General features: G+C 43.9%; 1 protein-coding gene across 1 annotated transcript in view; it reads left to right on the forward strand.

Moving 5' to 3' along the window:
- Nucleotides 1–16446, forward strand: part of LOC121275628 (adenylate cyclase type 1-like) — a 440566-nt gene that overhangs the window by 260012 nt on the left and 164108 nt on the right. Inside the window, exon 8 of the mRNA XM_041183119.1 lies at nt 16044–16199. Within this exon, the coding sequence (XP_041039053.1) occupies nt 16044–16199 (156 nt within the window). The remainder of the gene's footprint in view (nt 1–16043; nt 16200–16446) is intronic.

Below are 16446 nucleotides of genomic sequence, written 5' to 3' on the forward strand. Positions count from 1 at the left end.
TTGTAAGGTCTCATAAGTGAACACTTTATTCTTCAGCAACCAGTCCAAATTGATTCTTAGCTCCTGTGGGCTTTCTTTCTTTCTTTCCCTTTCCCAGCTGGGTAACTCATAAGAACAGGCTGTCTTTCAAGGTGAGGTGTGAACTGGAGTTCCTTCCCTCTAGCCAAGCTAGGAAAATCTTCCAGTCTCTTTAAACCCTCACAAACTTGGTCTCGTCAATCGAACATGAGATTCTACATGCGCATTGCATGGTGACCAACAGGGCCAGCATTTTTTCTATTTAAGGTGCAGGACTAGCTGCCTTTATCTTTCTGCTCTCTCGCTCTCGCTTAGATTCTTGTAGACTTGACTGTGTGAGAATCAGGAATATGTTAGGAAAACCTGCAACCTGATCCTATGATGGCTTCCTGTGAACTCTTCCCCTCTCAAAGCCCATCTCCATGGCAATGTGAATCACATGGGTCTTTTTTCCAGGTAGGGATGCTAATTACCTATCCTTTAGACCCCCAACTACATGCTATCTTGAAAATTAAATAGGCTTTTAAAAGTATAACCATTTATAACACCTCCCTGTGAGACTTGGAAACCTACAACCTACCCATTGCGTGGCCTAAATAGCCAAGTGGTTATGGTACTGGGCTTGTAACCCCAAGATCAAGAGTTCAAATCTCACAATGGCAAACTATGAAACAATGTAACTTCATCTGAAACAGATGGAAACAGGTTTACTCAAAAAGAGTATCAAGAGTTCAAATCTCACAATGGCGAACTATGAAACAATGTAACTTCATCTGAACAGGAACAGATGGAAATGTGTTTGTACTCGAAAGAGTTACAACCTACCCATTATCAGCACAGATATTCCTACAGGTGTGAACATCTTTAACCTTCTTCCCAGTAAAACAACCTTGGCCCCATTTTAACCTTTTAACAACCAAGCCACCCAAGCTTGTTGCCAGGTAGTATTCAGAGCAGGTCGTATGAATCCCTTCATTCCTCCGGCCTAACATCTATCATAGGTAAGATGCTAGAATTTATTATTATTAAGAAGGTTAAAGCAGAGCAGTTAGAAAATCTTAATGCAATCAGGCAGATGTTTTGAAAAGGAAAGCATGTTTGATTACTTAATTAGAGTTCTTTGAAGAAATAACAAGCAACATGGATTAAAGGGAACATGTAGATGTTTGTACTTAGATTTCCAAAAGGCAATAGATAGAGTTAAAGGCTACTGCCCAAAATAAGAGCTCATGTTGTAGGGGGTAACATATTAGCATGGATAAAGAAGTGGTTACCTAACAAGAAGCAGAGAATAGGTATAAATGGGTCATTTTCAAGTTGGTAAGCTGTAACTGGTGGAGTGCCACAGGGATCAATGCTGGGGCCTCAACTATTTACAGTCTATATCAATGATTTGGATAAAGGGACCAATAGGTAGGAGAGTAAATTGTAAAGATTACATAAGGATTCTGCAAAGGGATATGGATAGGTTAAGTGAGAGGGTAAAAATTTGGCAGAAGGAGTATAATGTGGGAAAATGTGAACTAATCCACTTTGCAGGAAGAGTAGAAAAACCATATATTATTTAAATGGAAAGAGAATGCAGGATTCTGCAGTACAGAGATCTGGTTATCCTGGTACATGAATCACAAAAAGGTTAGTATGCAAGTACAACAAGTGATTAAGAAGGCAAACGAAATCTTGTAATTTGTTGCAAGGGGAATAGAATATAAAAATAGGGAAGTTTTGCCACAGTTGTACAGGGCCTTGGTGAAATCACATCTGGAATACTGTGTATAGCTTTGGTCTCCTTACTTCAGAAAATATATAATTGCATTAGAAGCAGTACAGAGAAGCTTCACTTGGCTGACTCCTATGAAGAAGGGGTTGTCTTAAGAGGAAAGGTTGGACAGGTTGGGCCTGTACCCATTGGAGTTTAGAAGATTGAGAGGTGACCTTATTGAAACATATAAGATCCTGAGGGGACTTATCAGAGTGCATGCTGAGAGATTGTTTCCCCTAATGGGAGGGACTAGAACCAGGAGACACAATTAAAAATAAAGGGTTTCCCTTTTAAAACAGAAGTAGGGAGTTTTTTTTCTCTGAAGGTCATTAGACTGTGGAATTTTCTTCCCCAGAGACCAATGGAGGTAGGATCATTGAATATTTTTAAGGCTGAATTAGATAGATTCTTGATTGACAAGGGAACCAAAGGTTGCAGGGGGTAGATAGGAACGTAGAGTTGAAGCCACAATCAGATCAAAAGATGGAGTAGGCTCGAGGGGCCAAATGGCTGACTCCTGCTCCTAATTTGTATGTTTGTATGTTCCATTTTACTGTAAATTAAAGAGTCAGTCCCAAAACATAACAATTCTATAAACTTAATATTTGTAACAGTGTCTCTTAAATCAATCACTCGGACATCAAGGTTCACTGTTTAACCATCATAATGCCTTGGTGTAGACTATCTGGATTTGATTGTGAAGGGGTGGAAATTTAGTCCTCCTTTATTCTGGGTCAAAATTAAGTCCATTTATTGACTGCTAATGAATCAATTTCTTAATGAGGGGAGGTTTTCATGTGCCTCCATTCAGGCACAGTTGGTGACTGGACTCAATAAATATCGCAAAGTTGGACCAGTCAAATCATATGCCTGTAAAATTACCAGCCTGATTTTCCTTCCATTATTTCAACAGGTAAATCTTCCCCTACAGATGTTTCGGGGCATGGATACTTCTAGTTAAAAATTGGCAAAAAATTTCAATTGAAAACGTTCAGTGTTTGGAGTATGTGAAATTATGTCACATGTTAAGCAGAAGATTTAATGTGTAACTTAATCTATAAATGATTTTTATTTTGTCTCTGCTACCTCCTATGCAGTGGGGCTGTTCAGCTTATATTATATAAAAGAACTCTACAAAACCCCTACAGACAATTAATTTTGTATAAAAATGAGTTATACAATTGAACCTAAATATATTATATGTATTATTCATTCATTGGATGTGGGCAGTGCTGGTAAGGCCAGCATTTATAGCCCATCTCTAATTGTCCTTGAGAAGATGCTGGTGATTATTATTACTTTATTTACTAAATGTGCAACTTGGATGATTGAATTAAGGTCTGGTGAATGGCCTACCTCATCTGTAATTATCATGATCTTGTGAAAAAACCCACAGACATCATTCTGTTAATACTAAATGAGCCTAGTCAGACCTGGAAGTGAGGCCCATGGTATTCGACAGATGAACTCTGGTGCACTATGACCCCGAAAGTTCTCAGCTTGCGGCAGGGCAGGAAAATGTCCCAAGTAATTTGCCCAGCTTCCATTATAAAAGTAGAAATAATGTATCCCATGAAGAGCTGTATGTTTCTAAATCTATGCAGAACTTGACATTAGTGGCAATGTCTATAAATATGTGAATAAACATTCAGCATAATATTTTAAAAATTAAGAAGAAGCAGCAAAATTCTGAAAGGGGTTTTTAAAACTTTTAATCGATGGATAGTTTGCACCGAACAGTTGAAACAAATCTGGCAGGATGCCCAGCCATTTTATAAGAAAATGGCAGCCAAAAATTAATGCAGCTTCTACTGCAATTTCTTTAAGCATTTATTCAGTTCATTTCTAAGACCACCTATTTTCAGCTCTGTAACATCACCCAACTTCACTGCGGATGCTGGAAATCCAAAACAAAAACAGAATTACCTGGAAAAACTCAGCAGGTCTGGCAGCATCGGCGGAGAAGAAAAGAGTTGACGTTTCGAGTCCTCATGACCCTTCGACAGAACTTGAGTTCGAGTCCAGGAAAGAGCTGAAATATAAGCTGGTTTAAGGTGTGTGTGTGGGGGGCGGAGAGATAGAGAGACAGAGAGGTGGAGGGGGTTGGTGTGGTTGTAGGGACAAACAAGCAGTGATAGAAGCAGATCATCAAAAGATGCCAACGACAATAGTACAATAGAACACATAGGTGTTAAAGTTAAAGTTGGTGATATTATCTAAACGAATGTGCTAATTAAGAATGGATGGTAGGGCACTCAAGGTATAGCTCTAGTGGGTTTTTTTTTTTATTTTTTTTTTATATAATGGAAATAGGTGGGAAAAGGAAAATCTTTATAATTTATTGGGAAAAAAAAGAAGGGGGAAACAGAAAGGGGGTGGGGATGGGGGAGGGAGCTCACGACCTAAAGTTGTTGAATTCAATATTCAGTCCGGAAGGCTGTAAAGTCCCTAGTCGGAAGATGAGGTGTTGTTCCTCCAGTTTGCGTTGGGCTTCACTGGAACAATGCAGCAAGCCAAGGCAGACATGTGGGCAAGAGAGGCTCGGCATGATACTGAACTCTTCTTCCGCCGTCTTCGTCTCCGGGCTCACTTCTTTGGGCAGGAGTCCTCTCCCAGTTCAACGGATCCTTTTACCCATCTTCAATATTCTCCCTCCACCTGGATCCCTCCCTCTGGATTCTTACCTTCTCTCGATCTTTTCATTGAGAACTGTCGGCGCGACATTAGTCGTCTCAATTTCTCTGCTCCTCTCACCCATTCTAACCTGTCTCTCTCTGAACTTACTGCACTCCATTCTCTCAGGTCCAACCCTGACATTGTCATCAAACCCGCTGACAAGGGTGGTGCTGTTGTCTGGCGCACTGACCTCTACCTCGCGGAGGCTGAGCGTCAACTCGCAGACACTTCCTCCTACCTCTCCCTGGACCATGACCCCACCACTGAGCATCAAGCCATTGTTTCCAGGACTGTCACTGACCTCATCTCCTCTGGGGATCTCCCTCCCACAGCTTCCAACCTGATAGTCGCCCAACCTCGGACGGCCCGCTTCTATCTCCTACCCAAAATCCACAAACAGAACAGACCGATCGTCTCAGCTTGCTCCTGCCCCACAGAACTCATTTCTCGTTATCTTGACTCCCTTCTCTCTCCCCTTGTCCAGTCCCTTCCCACCTACATCCGTGATTCCTCTGACACCTTACGTCACATCAACAATTTCCAGTTCCCTGGCCCCTACCGCTTCCTCTTCACCATGGACGTCCAATCCCTCTACACCTCCATCCCCCACCAGGATGGTCTGAGGGCTCTTAGCTTCTTCCTCGAACAGAGGCCCGAACAATCCCCATCCACCACTACTCTCCTCCGTCTGGCTGAACTTGTTCTCACGCTGAACAATTTCTCCTTCAACTCCTCTCACTTCCTCCAAATAAAAGGTGTGGCTATGGGTACCCGCATGGGCCCCAGCTATGCCTGTCTCTTTATGGGGTATGTGGAACATTCCTTGTTGCAGTCCTACTCCGGCCCCCTTCCACAACTATTTCTCCGGTACATCGATGATTATTTCGGTGCTGCTTCATGCTCTCGTCAGGACTTGGAAAAATTTATTAATTTTGCTTCCAATCTCCACCCCTCCATCATTTTCAAGTGGTCCATCTCTGACACTTCCCTTCCCTTCCTTGACCTCTCTGTCTCAATCTCTGGTGATAGACTGTCCACCAATATCCATTACAAACCCACCGACTCCCACAGCTATCTCGACTACAGCTCCTCACACCCCACTTCCTGTAAGGACTCCATCCCATTCTCTCAGTTCCTTCGCCTCCGTCGCATCTGTTCTGATGATGCTACATTCAAAAACAGTTCCTCTGACATGTCCTCCTTCTTCCTTAACCGAGGTTTTCCACCCACGGTCGTTGACAGGGCCCTCAACCGTGTCCGGCCCATCTCCCGCGCATCCGCCCTCACTCCTTCTCCTCCCTCCCAGAAACATGATAGGGTCCCCCTTGTCCTCACTTATCACCCCACCAGCCTCCGCATTCAAAGGATCATCCTCCGCCATTTCCGCCAACTCCAGCATGATGCCACTACCAAACACATCTTCCCTTCACCCCCCTTATCGGCAGTCCGTAGGGATCGCTCCCTCCGGGACACCCTGGTCCACTCCTCCATCACCCCCTACTCCTCAACCCCCTCCTATGGCACAACCCCATGCCCACGCAAAAGATGCAACACCTGCCCCTTCACTTCCTCTCTCCTCACCGTCCAAGGACCCAAACACTCCTTTCAAGTGAAGCAGCATTTCACTTGCATTTCCCCCAACTTAGTCTACTGCATTCGTTGCTCCCAATGTGGTCTCCTCTACATTGGAGAGACCAAACGTAAACTGGGCGACCGCTTTGCAGAACACCTGCGGTCTGTCCGCAAGAATGACCCAAACCTCCCTGTCGCTTGCCATTTTAACACTCCACCCTGCTCTCTTGCCCACATGTCTGTCCTTGGCTTGCTGCATTGTTCCAGTGAAGCCCAACGCAAACTGGAGGAACAACACCTCATCTTCCGACTAGGGACTTTACAGCCTTCCGGACTGAATATTGAATTCAACAACTTTAGGTCGTGAGCTCCCTCCCCCATCCCCACCCCCTTTCTGTTTCCCCCTTCTTTTTTTTCCCAATAAATTATAAAGATTTTCCTTTTCCCACCTATTTCCATTATATAAAAAAAAATAAAAAAAAAAAACCCACTAGAGCTATACCTTGAGTGCCCTACCATCCATTCTTAATTAGCACATTCGTTTAGATAATATCACCAACTTTAACTTTAACACCTATGTGTTCTATTGTACTATTGTCATTGGCATCTTTTGATGATCTGCTTCTATCACTGCTTGTTTGTCCCTACAACCACACCAACCCCCTCCACCTCTCTGTCTCTCTATCTCTCCGCCCCCCACACACACACCTTAAACCAGCTTATATTTCAGCTCTTTCCTGGACTCGAACTCAAGTTCTGTCGAAGGGTCATGAGGACTCGAAACGTCAACTCTTTTCTTCTCCGCCGATGCTGCCAGACCTGCTGAGTTTTTCCAGGTAATTCTGTTTTTGTTTTGGATTTCCAGCATCCGCAGTTTTTTTGTTTTTATCTCTGTGTTTAATTGACTGCCACTGCTCTTCAAGAAATGCCTACCTCCTTGAAGAAGTTCTGTTCCTCTCTGCGACAAGATTTCCGGATCTCTCTGTTGCCTTGTTCACCTTCATTGCTTTCCATTTCTCTCCTAGTGTTTGACAAGGTGTTTACTAAAACCCGCTTTCACAGCCATATCTCCTTTCTCAGTGACTGTCTCCGTCTCCGACTTACCCCACGTGGATTTCAACTGAAATTCCACCCCTCATGTTTCGAACCCACCCAGGATTACAGGTATCTCCGGGACATAAAACGTTTCTCGGACTGCTGTTCCCGTCACATTCTGAAATCCACTCTCAGTGCCATGCGCCGCCATATGAACACACTCGACCTCTCCCTCCAGCAGCACCGCCGTACCCTTTTTCAAAGCTGCGCGTGCCCCCAATTTCATTTTATCCTTCGGCTCATCCGACGCCTCAACAAGAAACTTTTTCTCTTTCTCTCAAGTGCTAAGGAACGCAAGCTCCAACAACTCATCAACACCAACACCCATCTAGGACCCTCCACCCCTGCCTGTCCCTCCGTCCCTACCCTTTCTTCCAGTCCCAACCCCAGCCGTGTATTCACTATACCCCCTGACCTTCCCCTCTCCGATGCTGAACGTTCAGTGCTCAGCAAAGGACTTAGTTTCATACCCTTACGCCCTCACCTCAATGAATTTCGGGCTCGGCATGATACTGAACTCTTCTTCCGCCGTCTTCGTCTCCAGGCTCACTTCTTTGGGCAGGAGTCCTCTCCCAGTTCAACGGATCCTTTTACCCATCTTCAATATTCTCCCTCCACCTGGATCCCTCCCTCTGGATTCTTACCTTCTCTCGATCTTTTCATTGAGAACTGTCGGCGCGACATTAGTCGTCTCAATTTCTCTGCTCCTCTCACCCATTCTAACCTGTCTCTCTCTGAACTTACTGCACTTCATTCTCTCAGGTCCAACCCTGACATTGTCATCAAACCCGCTGACAAGGGTGGTGCTATTGTTGTCTGGCGCACTGACCTCTACCTCGCGGAGGCTGAGCGTCAACTCGCAGACACTTCCTCCTACCTCTCCCTGGACCATGACCCCACCACTGAGCATCAAGCCATTGTTTCCAGGACTGTCACTGACCTCATCTCCTCTGGGGATCTCCCTCCCACAGCTTCCAACCTGATAGTCGCCCAACCTCGGACGGCCCGCTTCTATCTCCTACCCAAAATCCACAAACAGAACTGCCCCGGTAGACCGATCATCTCAGCTTGCTCCTGCCCCACAGAACTCATTTCTCGTTATCTTGACTCCCTTCTCTCTTCCCTTGTCCAGTCCCTTCCCACCTACATCCGTGATTCCTCTGACACCTTACGTCACATCAACAATTTCCAGTTCCCTGGCCCCTACCGTTTCCTCTTCACCATGGACGTCCAATCCCTCTACACCTCCATCCCCCACCAGGATGGTCTGAGGGCTCTTAGCTTCTTCCTCGAACAGAGGCCCGAACAATCCCCATCCACCACTACTCTCCTCCGTCTGGCTGAACTTGTTCTCACGCTGAACAATTTCTCCTTCAACTCCTCTCATTTCCTCCAAATAAAAGGTGTGGCTATGGGTACCCGCATGGGCCCCAGCTATGCCTGTCTCTTTATGGGGTATGTGGAACATTCCTTGTTGCAGTCCTACTCCGGCCCCCTTCCACAACTCTTTCTCCGGTACATCGATGATTATTTCGGTGCTGCTTCATGCTCTCGTCAGGACTTGGAAAAATTTATTAATTTTGCTTCCAATCTCCACCCCTCCATCATTTTCACGTGGTCCATCTCTGACACTTCCCTTCCCTTCCTTGACCTCTCTGTCTCAATCTCTGGTGATAGACTGTCCACCAATATCCATTACAAACCCACCGACTCCCACAGCTATCTCGACTACAGCTCCTCACACCCCACTTCCTGTAAGGACTCCATCCCATTCTCTCAGTTCCTTCGCCTCCGTCGCATCTGTTCCGATGATGCTACATTCAAAAACAGTTCCTCCGACATGTCCTCCTTCTTCCTTAACCGAGGTTTTCCACCCACGGTCGTTGACAGGGCCCTCAACCGTGTCCGGCCCATCTCCCGCGCATCCGCCCTCACTCCTTCTCCTCCCTCCCAGAAACATGATAGGGTCCCCCTTGTCCTCACTTATCACCCCACCAGCCTCCGCATTCAAAGGATCATCCTCCGCCATTTCCGCCAACTCCAGCATGATGCCACTACCAAACACATCTTCCCTTCACCCCCCTTATCGGCATTCCGTAGGGATCGCTCCCTCCGGGACACCCTGGTCCACTCCTCCATCACCCCCTACTCCTCAACCCCCTCCTATGGCACAACCCCATGCCCACGCAAAAGATGCAACACCTGCCCCTTCACTTCCTCTCTCCTCACCGTCCAAGGACCCAAACACTCCTTTCAAGTGAAGCAGCATTTCACTTGCATTTCCCCCAACTTAGTCTACTGCATTCGTTGCTCCCAATGTGGTCTCCTCTACATTGGAGAGACCAAACGTAAACTGGGCGACCGCTTTGCAGAACACCTGCGGTCTGTCCGCAAGAATGACCCAAACCTCCCTGTCGCTTGCCATTTTAACACTCCACCCTGCTCTCTTGCCCACATGTCTGTCCTTGGCTTGCTGCATTGTTCCAGTGAAGCCCAACGCAAACTGGAGGAACAACACCTCATCTTCCGACTAGGGACTTTACAGCCTTCCGGACTGAATATTGAATTCAACAACTTTAGGTCGTGAGCTCCCTCCCCCATCCCCACCCCCTTTCTGTTTCCCCCTTCTTTTTTTTCCCAATAAATTATAAAGATTTTCCTTTTCCCACCTATTTCCATTATATAAAAAAAAATAAAAAAAAAAACCCACTAGAGCTATACCTTGAGTGCCCTACCATCCATTCTTAATTAGCACATTAGTTTAGATAATATCACCAACTTTAACTTTAACACCTATGTGTTCTATTGTACTATTGTCGTTGGCATCTTTTGATGATCTGCTTCTATCACTGCTTGTTTGTCCCTACAACCACACCAACCCCCTCCACCTCTCTGTCTCTCTATCTCTCCGCCCCCCACACACACACCTTAAACCAGCTTATATTTCAGCTCTTTCCTGGACTCGAACTCAAATTCTGTCGAAGGGTCATGAGGACTCGAAACGTCAACTCTTTTCTTCTCCGCCGATGCTGCTGAGTTTTTCCAGGTAATTCTGTTTTTGTTTTTCCCAACTTCACTGTCCTGTCTTAGCTCATCTGCTGGTGGAAGCCTCATTAAAATCTTTGGTGCCTCTAGACTTGATTCACGGCTGGTCTCCCACATTCTAACTCTGTAAATTTGAGGACATCCAAAACCTTGCTGCCCTCTTAACTCACACCAAGTCCTCTTCCCCTATCGTCCCTGTGCTCAGTAAAATACACTGTCTTCTGGTTAAGTGATATCTCGATTTTAAAAAGAAAAAACATTTATGGGATATGGGCATTGCTGGCTAGGCCAGAAATTATTGCCCATCCCTAATTGTCCTTGAGAAGGTGGTGGTGAGCTGCCTCCTTGAACCGCTGCAGTCCATGTGGTGTAGGTACACCCACAGTGCTGTTAGGGAGGGAGTTCCAGGATTTTTGACCTAGTGACAGTGAAAGAACGGCGATATATTTCCAAATCTGGATGGTGAGTGGCTTGAAAGGGAACTTCCAGGTGGTTGTATTCCCATGTATCTGATACTATTGTTCTTCTAGATTGTAGCAATATTGAGTTTGGGTTCAGCAAGTAATTAAGAAGGCTAATGGAATGCTTTATTACGAAAGGGATTGAACATAAAAGTAAGGGTGTTATGCTTCAGTTATACAGGGCATTGGTGAGACTGCACCTCGAATACTATGTGCAGTTTTGGTCTCCTTCTTTAAGGAAGGATGTAAACGCATTGGAGGTGGTTCAAAGGAAGTTTACCAGATTGATACCTGGAATGAGTGGGTTGTCTTATGAGGAAAGGCTGGACAGACTGGGCTTGTTTCCTCTGGTATTTAGAAGAGTGAGTGGTGATTTGATTGAAGTATACAAGATCCTAAATGGCCTTGACAAGGTGGATGTTGAATGGATGTTTCCTCTTGTGGGTGAGTCCAGAACTAGGGGGCACTGTTTTAAAATTAGGGATCGCCCTTTTAGGACAGAGATGAGAAGAATTTTTTTCTCTCAGATGGTTGTGCAACTTTGGAATTCTCTGCCTCAAAAGGTGGTGGAGGCGGGGTCATTGAATATTTTTAAGGCAGAGGTAGATAGATTCTTGTTAGGCAAGGGAATCAAAGGTTATCAGAGTTAGATGGGAATGTGGAAATCGAAACACAAGAAGATCAGCCATGATTTTATTGAATGGTGGAGCAGGCTCGAGGGGCCAAATGGTCTACCCCTGTTGCTATTTATTACGTCCTTAGGTTATATGTTCTTATGTGCTGCCTAAGGAGGTTTGGTGAGTTCCTCCGGTGCAACTTGTAGATGGTGCACACTGCTGCCACTGTGCATCAGTGGTGGAGGAAGTGAATATTTGTGGATGGGGTGCTAGTCAAACAGGTTGCTTTGTCCTGGATGGTGTCAAGCTTCTTTTCAAGCTGCACTCATCCAGGCAAGTGGCGAGTATTCCACCACACTCCTGACTTGTGCCTTGTAGATTCTGGACAGGCTTTGGGGAGTCAGGAGGTGACTCCTGCAGCATTCCTAGACTCTGACCTGCTCTTGTAACCACAGTATTTATATAGCTCATCCAGTTCAGTTTCTGGTCAATGGTAAGCCCCAGGATGTTGATTGTGATGGATTCAGTGATGGTAATGCCATCAAATGACAAGGGGCGATGGTTGGATTCTCTCTTGTTGGAGATGGTCATTGGCTGGCCCTTGTGTGGCATGACTGTTACTTGTCACTCATCAGCCCAACTCTGGATATTGTCCAGGTCTTGCTGCATTTGGACATGGACTGTTTCAGTATCTGAGGAGTTGCGAATGGTGCTGAACATTGCACAATTATCAGTGAGCATCCCCACTTCTGACCTTTTGATGGAAGTAAGGTCATTGATGAAGCAGCTGAGGATGGTTGGGGCTAGGACACTACCCTGATGAACTCCTGAAGTGAGGTTCTTGAACTGAGATGACTGACCTTCAACATTTATCGTCCTGATTTTCAAATCTCTCTATGGTCTTGCCCCTCTCTGTTTCTGTAATCTCCTCCAGACCCACAATATTCCAGGAGGGTCCCAATTGATTGGAAAACCATTAATGTGACACCCCTGTTCAAGAAGGGAGGGAGACAAAAAACAGGAAACCATAGGCCAGTCAGCCTAACGTCTGTCGTTGGGAAAATGCTAGAGTCCATTATTAAGGAAAAATAGCAGGACATTTAGAAAAACTTAACAAAACCAAACAGAGTCAACCAAACAGTTTTGTGAAAGGGAAATCATGTTTGACAAATTTGCTAGAGTTCTTTGAGGATATAACAAGCAGAGTTCATAAAGGGGAATCAGCAGATGTGTATTTGGATTTCCAGAAGGCATTTGATAAGGTGCCACATAAAAGCCCAAAATAGGAGCTCACAGTATTGGGGTAATGTACTAGCATAGATTGAGGATTAGTTAACACACAGAAGACAGAGAGTCGAGATTAATAGGTTTTTTTCAGGTTGGAAAGACCTAACTAGTGGAGTGCCACAAGGATCAGTTATCTATGTTAATGACTTGGAGGAGGAGGCAGAGTGTAATGTATCCAAATTTGCTTATGATACAAAAATAGGTGAGAGGCATGTTGTGATGAAGACATAAGGAATCTGCAAGGAGATGTAGATAAGTTGAGTGAGTCGGCAAAAACTTGGCAGATGGAGTTTAATGTAGCAAAGTGTGGGGTCATGCACTTTGGTAGGAAGAATCAAAAGGCAGACTATTATCTAAATGGAGAGAGACTTCAAAAAAATGCAGCACAGAGAGACCTGGGTGTTCTTGTGCATGAAACACAAAAAGTTAGCATGCAGGTGCAGCAAGTAATTAAGAAGGCAAATGGAATTTTGCCCTGTATTGCGAGGGGGTTGGAATTTAAAAATAGGGAAGTCTTATTACAACTGTACAGGGTGTTGGTGGGGCCGTATCTGGAGTACTGAGTACAGTTTTGGTCCCCATATTTAAGAAAGGATATACTAGCATTAGAAGTAGTTTAAAAGAGATTCACTAGACTAATTCCTGGGATGAAGAGGTTGACTTATCAGGAACGGCTAAACAGGTTAGGCCTTTATCATTAAAGTTTAGAAGAATGAGGGGTGATCTTATTGAAATGTACAAGATTCTGAGGGGGCTTGACAGGGTAGCTGTTGAGAAGGTGTTTCCACTAGTGGAGGAATCTCGAACTAGGGGACGTAGTTACAGAATAAGGGGGCACTCATTTAAAACTGAGATGCGAAGGAATTTCTTCTCTCAGAGAGTAATGAATGTCTGGAATTCTCTACCCCAGAGAGTTGAGAAGACTAGATCACTGAAAGTATTTAAAGAGGAGGTAGATAGATTTTTGAAATATTGGGGCGATGAGGGCAATGAGGAGCTGGCAAGAAGGAGGATTTGAGGCCTGGGGCAGATCAGCCATGATCTTATTGAATGGCGGGGCAGGCTTGAGGGGCCAAATGGCCTACTCTTGCTCCTATTTCTTATATTCTTATGTTCTAATCCTCTGAGATATCTGTGCTTCTCTAATCCTGGCCTCGCATGCACCCCCCATTTTAATTGCGCCACCATTGCTCGTTGTGCCTTCAGTTGCTTTGGCTGAAGTGTTATATGTTGTTTTATAATACTCCTGTGCAGCACCTTGGGACCTTTTATTATGTTAAGGGTACCATATAAATATAAGTTGTTGTTGCTTAAATTGAACCTCAGTAACAAAAGCTAAGAGTGATAGAGCAGCACACAATATGTGCTCCGATGTTAAGATCAGCTTGACAGTGGACCCTGCCTCTGCCACTTGTGCTATCCAGCACTTTACACAGAGATTAATTCCTCCTTTTATTTCTGCTTTGTGTTGTATTCTCCAGGCTCTGTAACTGTGCTGTGTGTTCACCTCTCAACTGCAGTCAGTACTTGGGTTAGGGTGAGCCGTGTTGTACGTATTGAATGCAGAGGAGCTGCACAGACTTCTCACCGACCTTGGTCAGGATGAAGGCCACAATCTCTTGTGCAAGTTAACAAATATGATGTAGCAGATCTGTGGACAACCCAATCTCAGCCTGCATGAGCTGGTGTATGAACTACATGTTGCAGGTTCAGATACCCTTGACTTAGAGGCTCTGCGCTCCTCATTCTTAATCTTTATTGATTGAACTGAACTGTTATTCCACAGCTCCACTCTCCCACTATAAATATGTACACAAAGGACCTCACTACCAATCAGTGATAAGAAATAGTGCTAGGCAGAGGGCAGTGTAAGCCGCAGCCTATTTTTAGCAACCAACTTGAAACATTCTCATGGACACCTAGTGGTCCGCAAACCCTCAGTTGGGAAATCCTGCTGTAGACCATTTAAACATGATACTCACTTTCAATTTTCCCTCTATCCCAATGGAACATGTGACTGTGCATTGAACCTCTTGATGCTGCTCAGATATAGAATTCAGTAAAGTCTCAACTTTGCATCCATTACCCATGTGCTGCAACATCATTGAGAATAGCATTTTAGCTTCTGTTTAACAGTAGGTGCAGAAGCTGGTAAAGGTTTTTTGACTCATGAATGTTGGCATTAGGGAATGGAACATCTTTTCATTTTCACATCCTCAGTATTATCATCAAACACTCATAATCCAAATATAAAATGGGCTAGTCATATGGCAGAGCTCTCTCTAATCTATCTTAACAATATACTTTCGCCAAGCATCTGAAGAGCAATCCCTCCAGCACCAGGTTGACATTTCCATTCTCATTTCATATACCAACTAACCTAAGGGAATCTTTTAGTAGTTCTGCCAATTTGATGCCAATTAGTATTGACTTGTGGAGAGTTCTGTGCTTTGGGCTTGTGCTCATTGCAAAATGGGTTGAGACAGTTCAAGTTATGCAAAGAAATACATAGAAGGTGCAACAAGGAAATAGGCTGTTTGGTCCAATTAATCCCTATTCAGTCCATTTAGTCGCTATTGGTGTTTACCTTTCACTTGAGTCAATAGTTTTAATCACAATTGCTAACGCTGTCCTCGTAACCCTTTAACCCCTTCTTCACCCAGCTATCCGACTTGATTGTGAAGGTTGACAGTTCCTGCCTCAGCTTTAACCTTGAAAATTAATGCTTCTGTTTCTCAATTCTTTGCATGAAGACGTTTTTGCTGCCCTCTGATCTAAATCTTTCATTTAGTCTGATACGTATTTTTGACTCCTCAACTCTTTTATCTACCCTTACCTTTCCTTAATTTTAAAAAGTTCTGTTATTATTAACCTGTAATCTATTATCTTACGACTAAAAAAAAAGCCCCCAGCTTTGTTCATATGTGTATTTTGATAGCAGGTAGCGTCCTAATAAATCTGTATTGTATTCTTATTAAGTCTCAATATCCTTCCCTTGGTACGAAGCTCAATAATGTGTGTGGTATTCTAATGGAGGTCTTAGTAAGGTTTTATATAGTTCGTCATTACCTCTTGGTTTTTATATTTTCTGCCTCTTGAAATCAAAGTTAGAATTTGATTTGTTTTCTTTTCACAGCCCTATGAACCTGAGGTGTTACCTTTAATGTTTTGTAATCCTTTCCGAAATGTCAAGCCTACTTCTGTTCAGAGTATAATTACTGCTGATATTTCTTTTATCAAAACATATCACCATACACTTACTAACACTAAATTCCATCTGCAACTTTTTAACTCATTCCCCATCATATCAATATCTCTTTTGCATTTTCCTTTAGTCTTCTAAAGAATTGACTATAAACCTTTACATCAGAAGAGAGGGTGGATACTTCTTCTTCCTACTTGATTTGAAGACAGCTCTTGGATGATAGGAAATCATTTAAACATATACATAACCTGTCTTAAAACTGCAGTACATTGCTTGTTACATTGATTATTTTCTCCTTTTGACAGATTTTTCCTGGATTGATTCTCTCAGATATAAAACCAGCAAAGAGGATGAAATTTAAAACCGTCTGTTACTTACTTGTTCAACTTATGCATTGTCGGAAGATGTTCAAAGCTGAAATCCCCTTTTCCAATGTGATGACATGTGAGGATGATGATAAGGTAAGTGATGAATCTGAATAATTTTATTCTGACATTTTTCAAACAGTGTCTGACTGTTTTTAGCTAATGAGATCCTAATTTGACAAGGAAATGTTTCAAGGAGGAAGTGTTATTTTCCTCTATTCCTGCCTATTTCTTTTGAAAGTCATTGCCTTCTATATATTCTTGCGCAACAGAATCTCTCAACATGCCCATTGTGCTGATTGAAAGCTGCTGTTTATTTCTGCCCTCATCACCCTACCCAGCT

Source organism: Carcharodon carcharias, chromosome 3 (assembly GCF_017639515.1).
Source record: "Carcharodon carcharias isolate sCarCar2 chromosome 3, sCarCar2.pri, whole genome shotgun sequence".
Lineage (NCBI taxonomy): Eukaryota > Metazoa > Chordata > Chondrichthyes > Lamniformes > Lamnidae > Carcharodon > Carcharodon carcharias.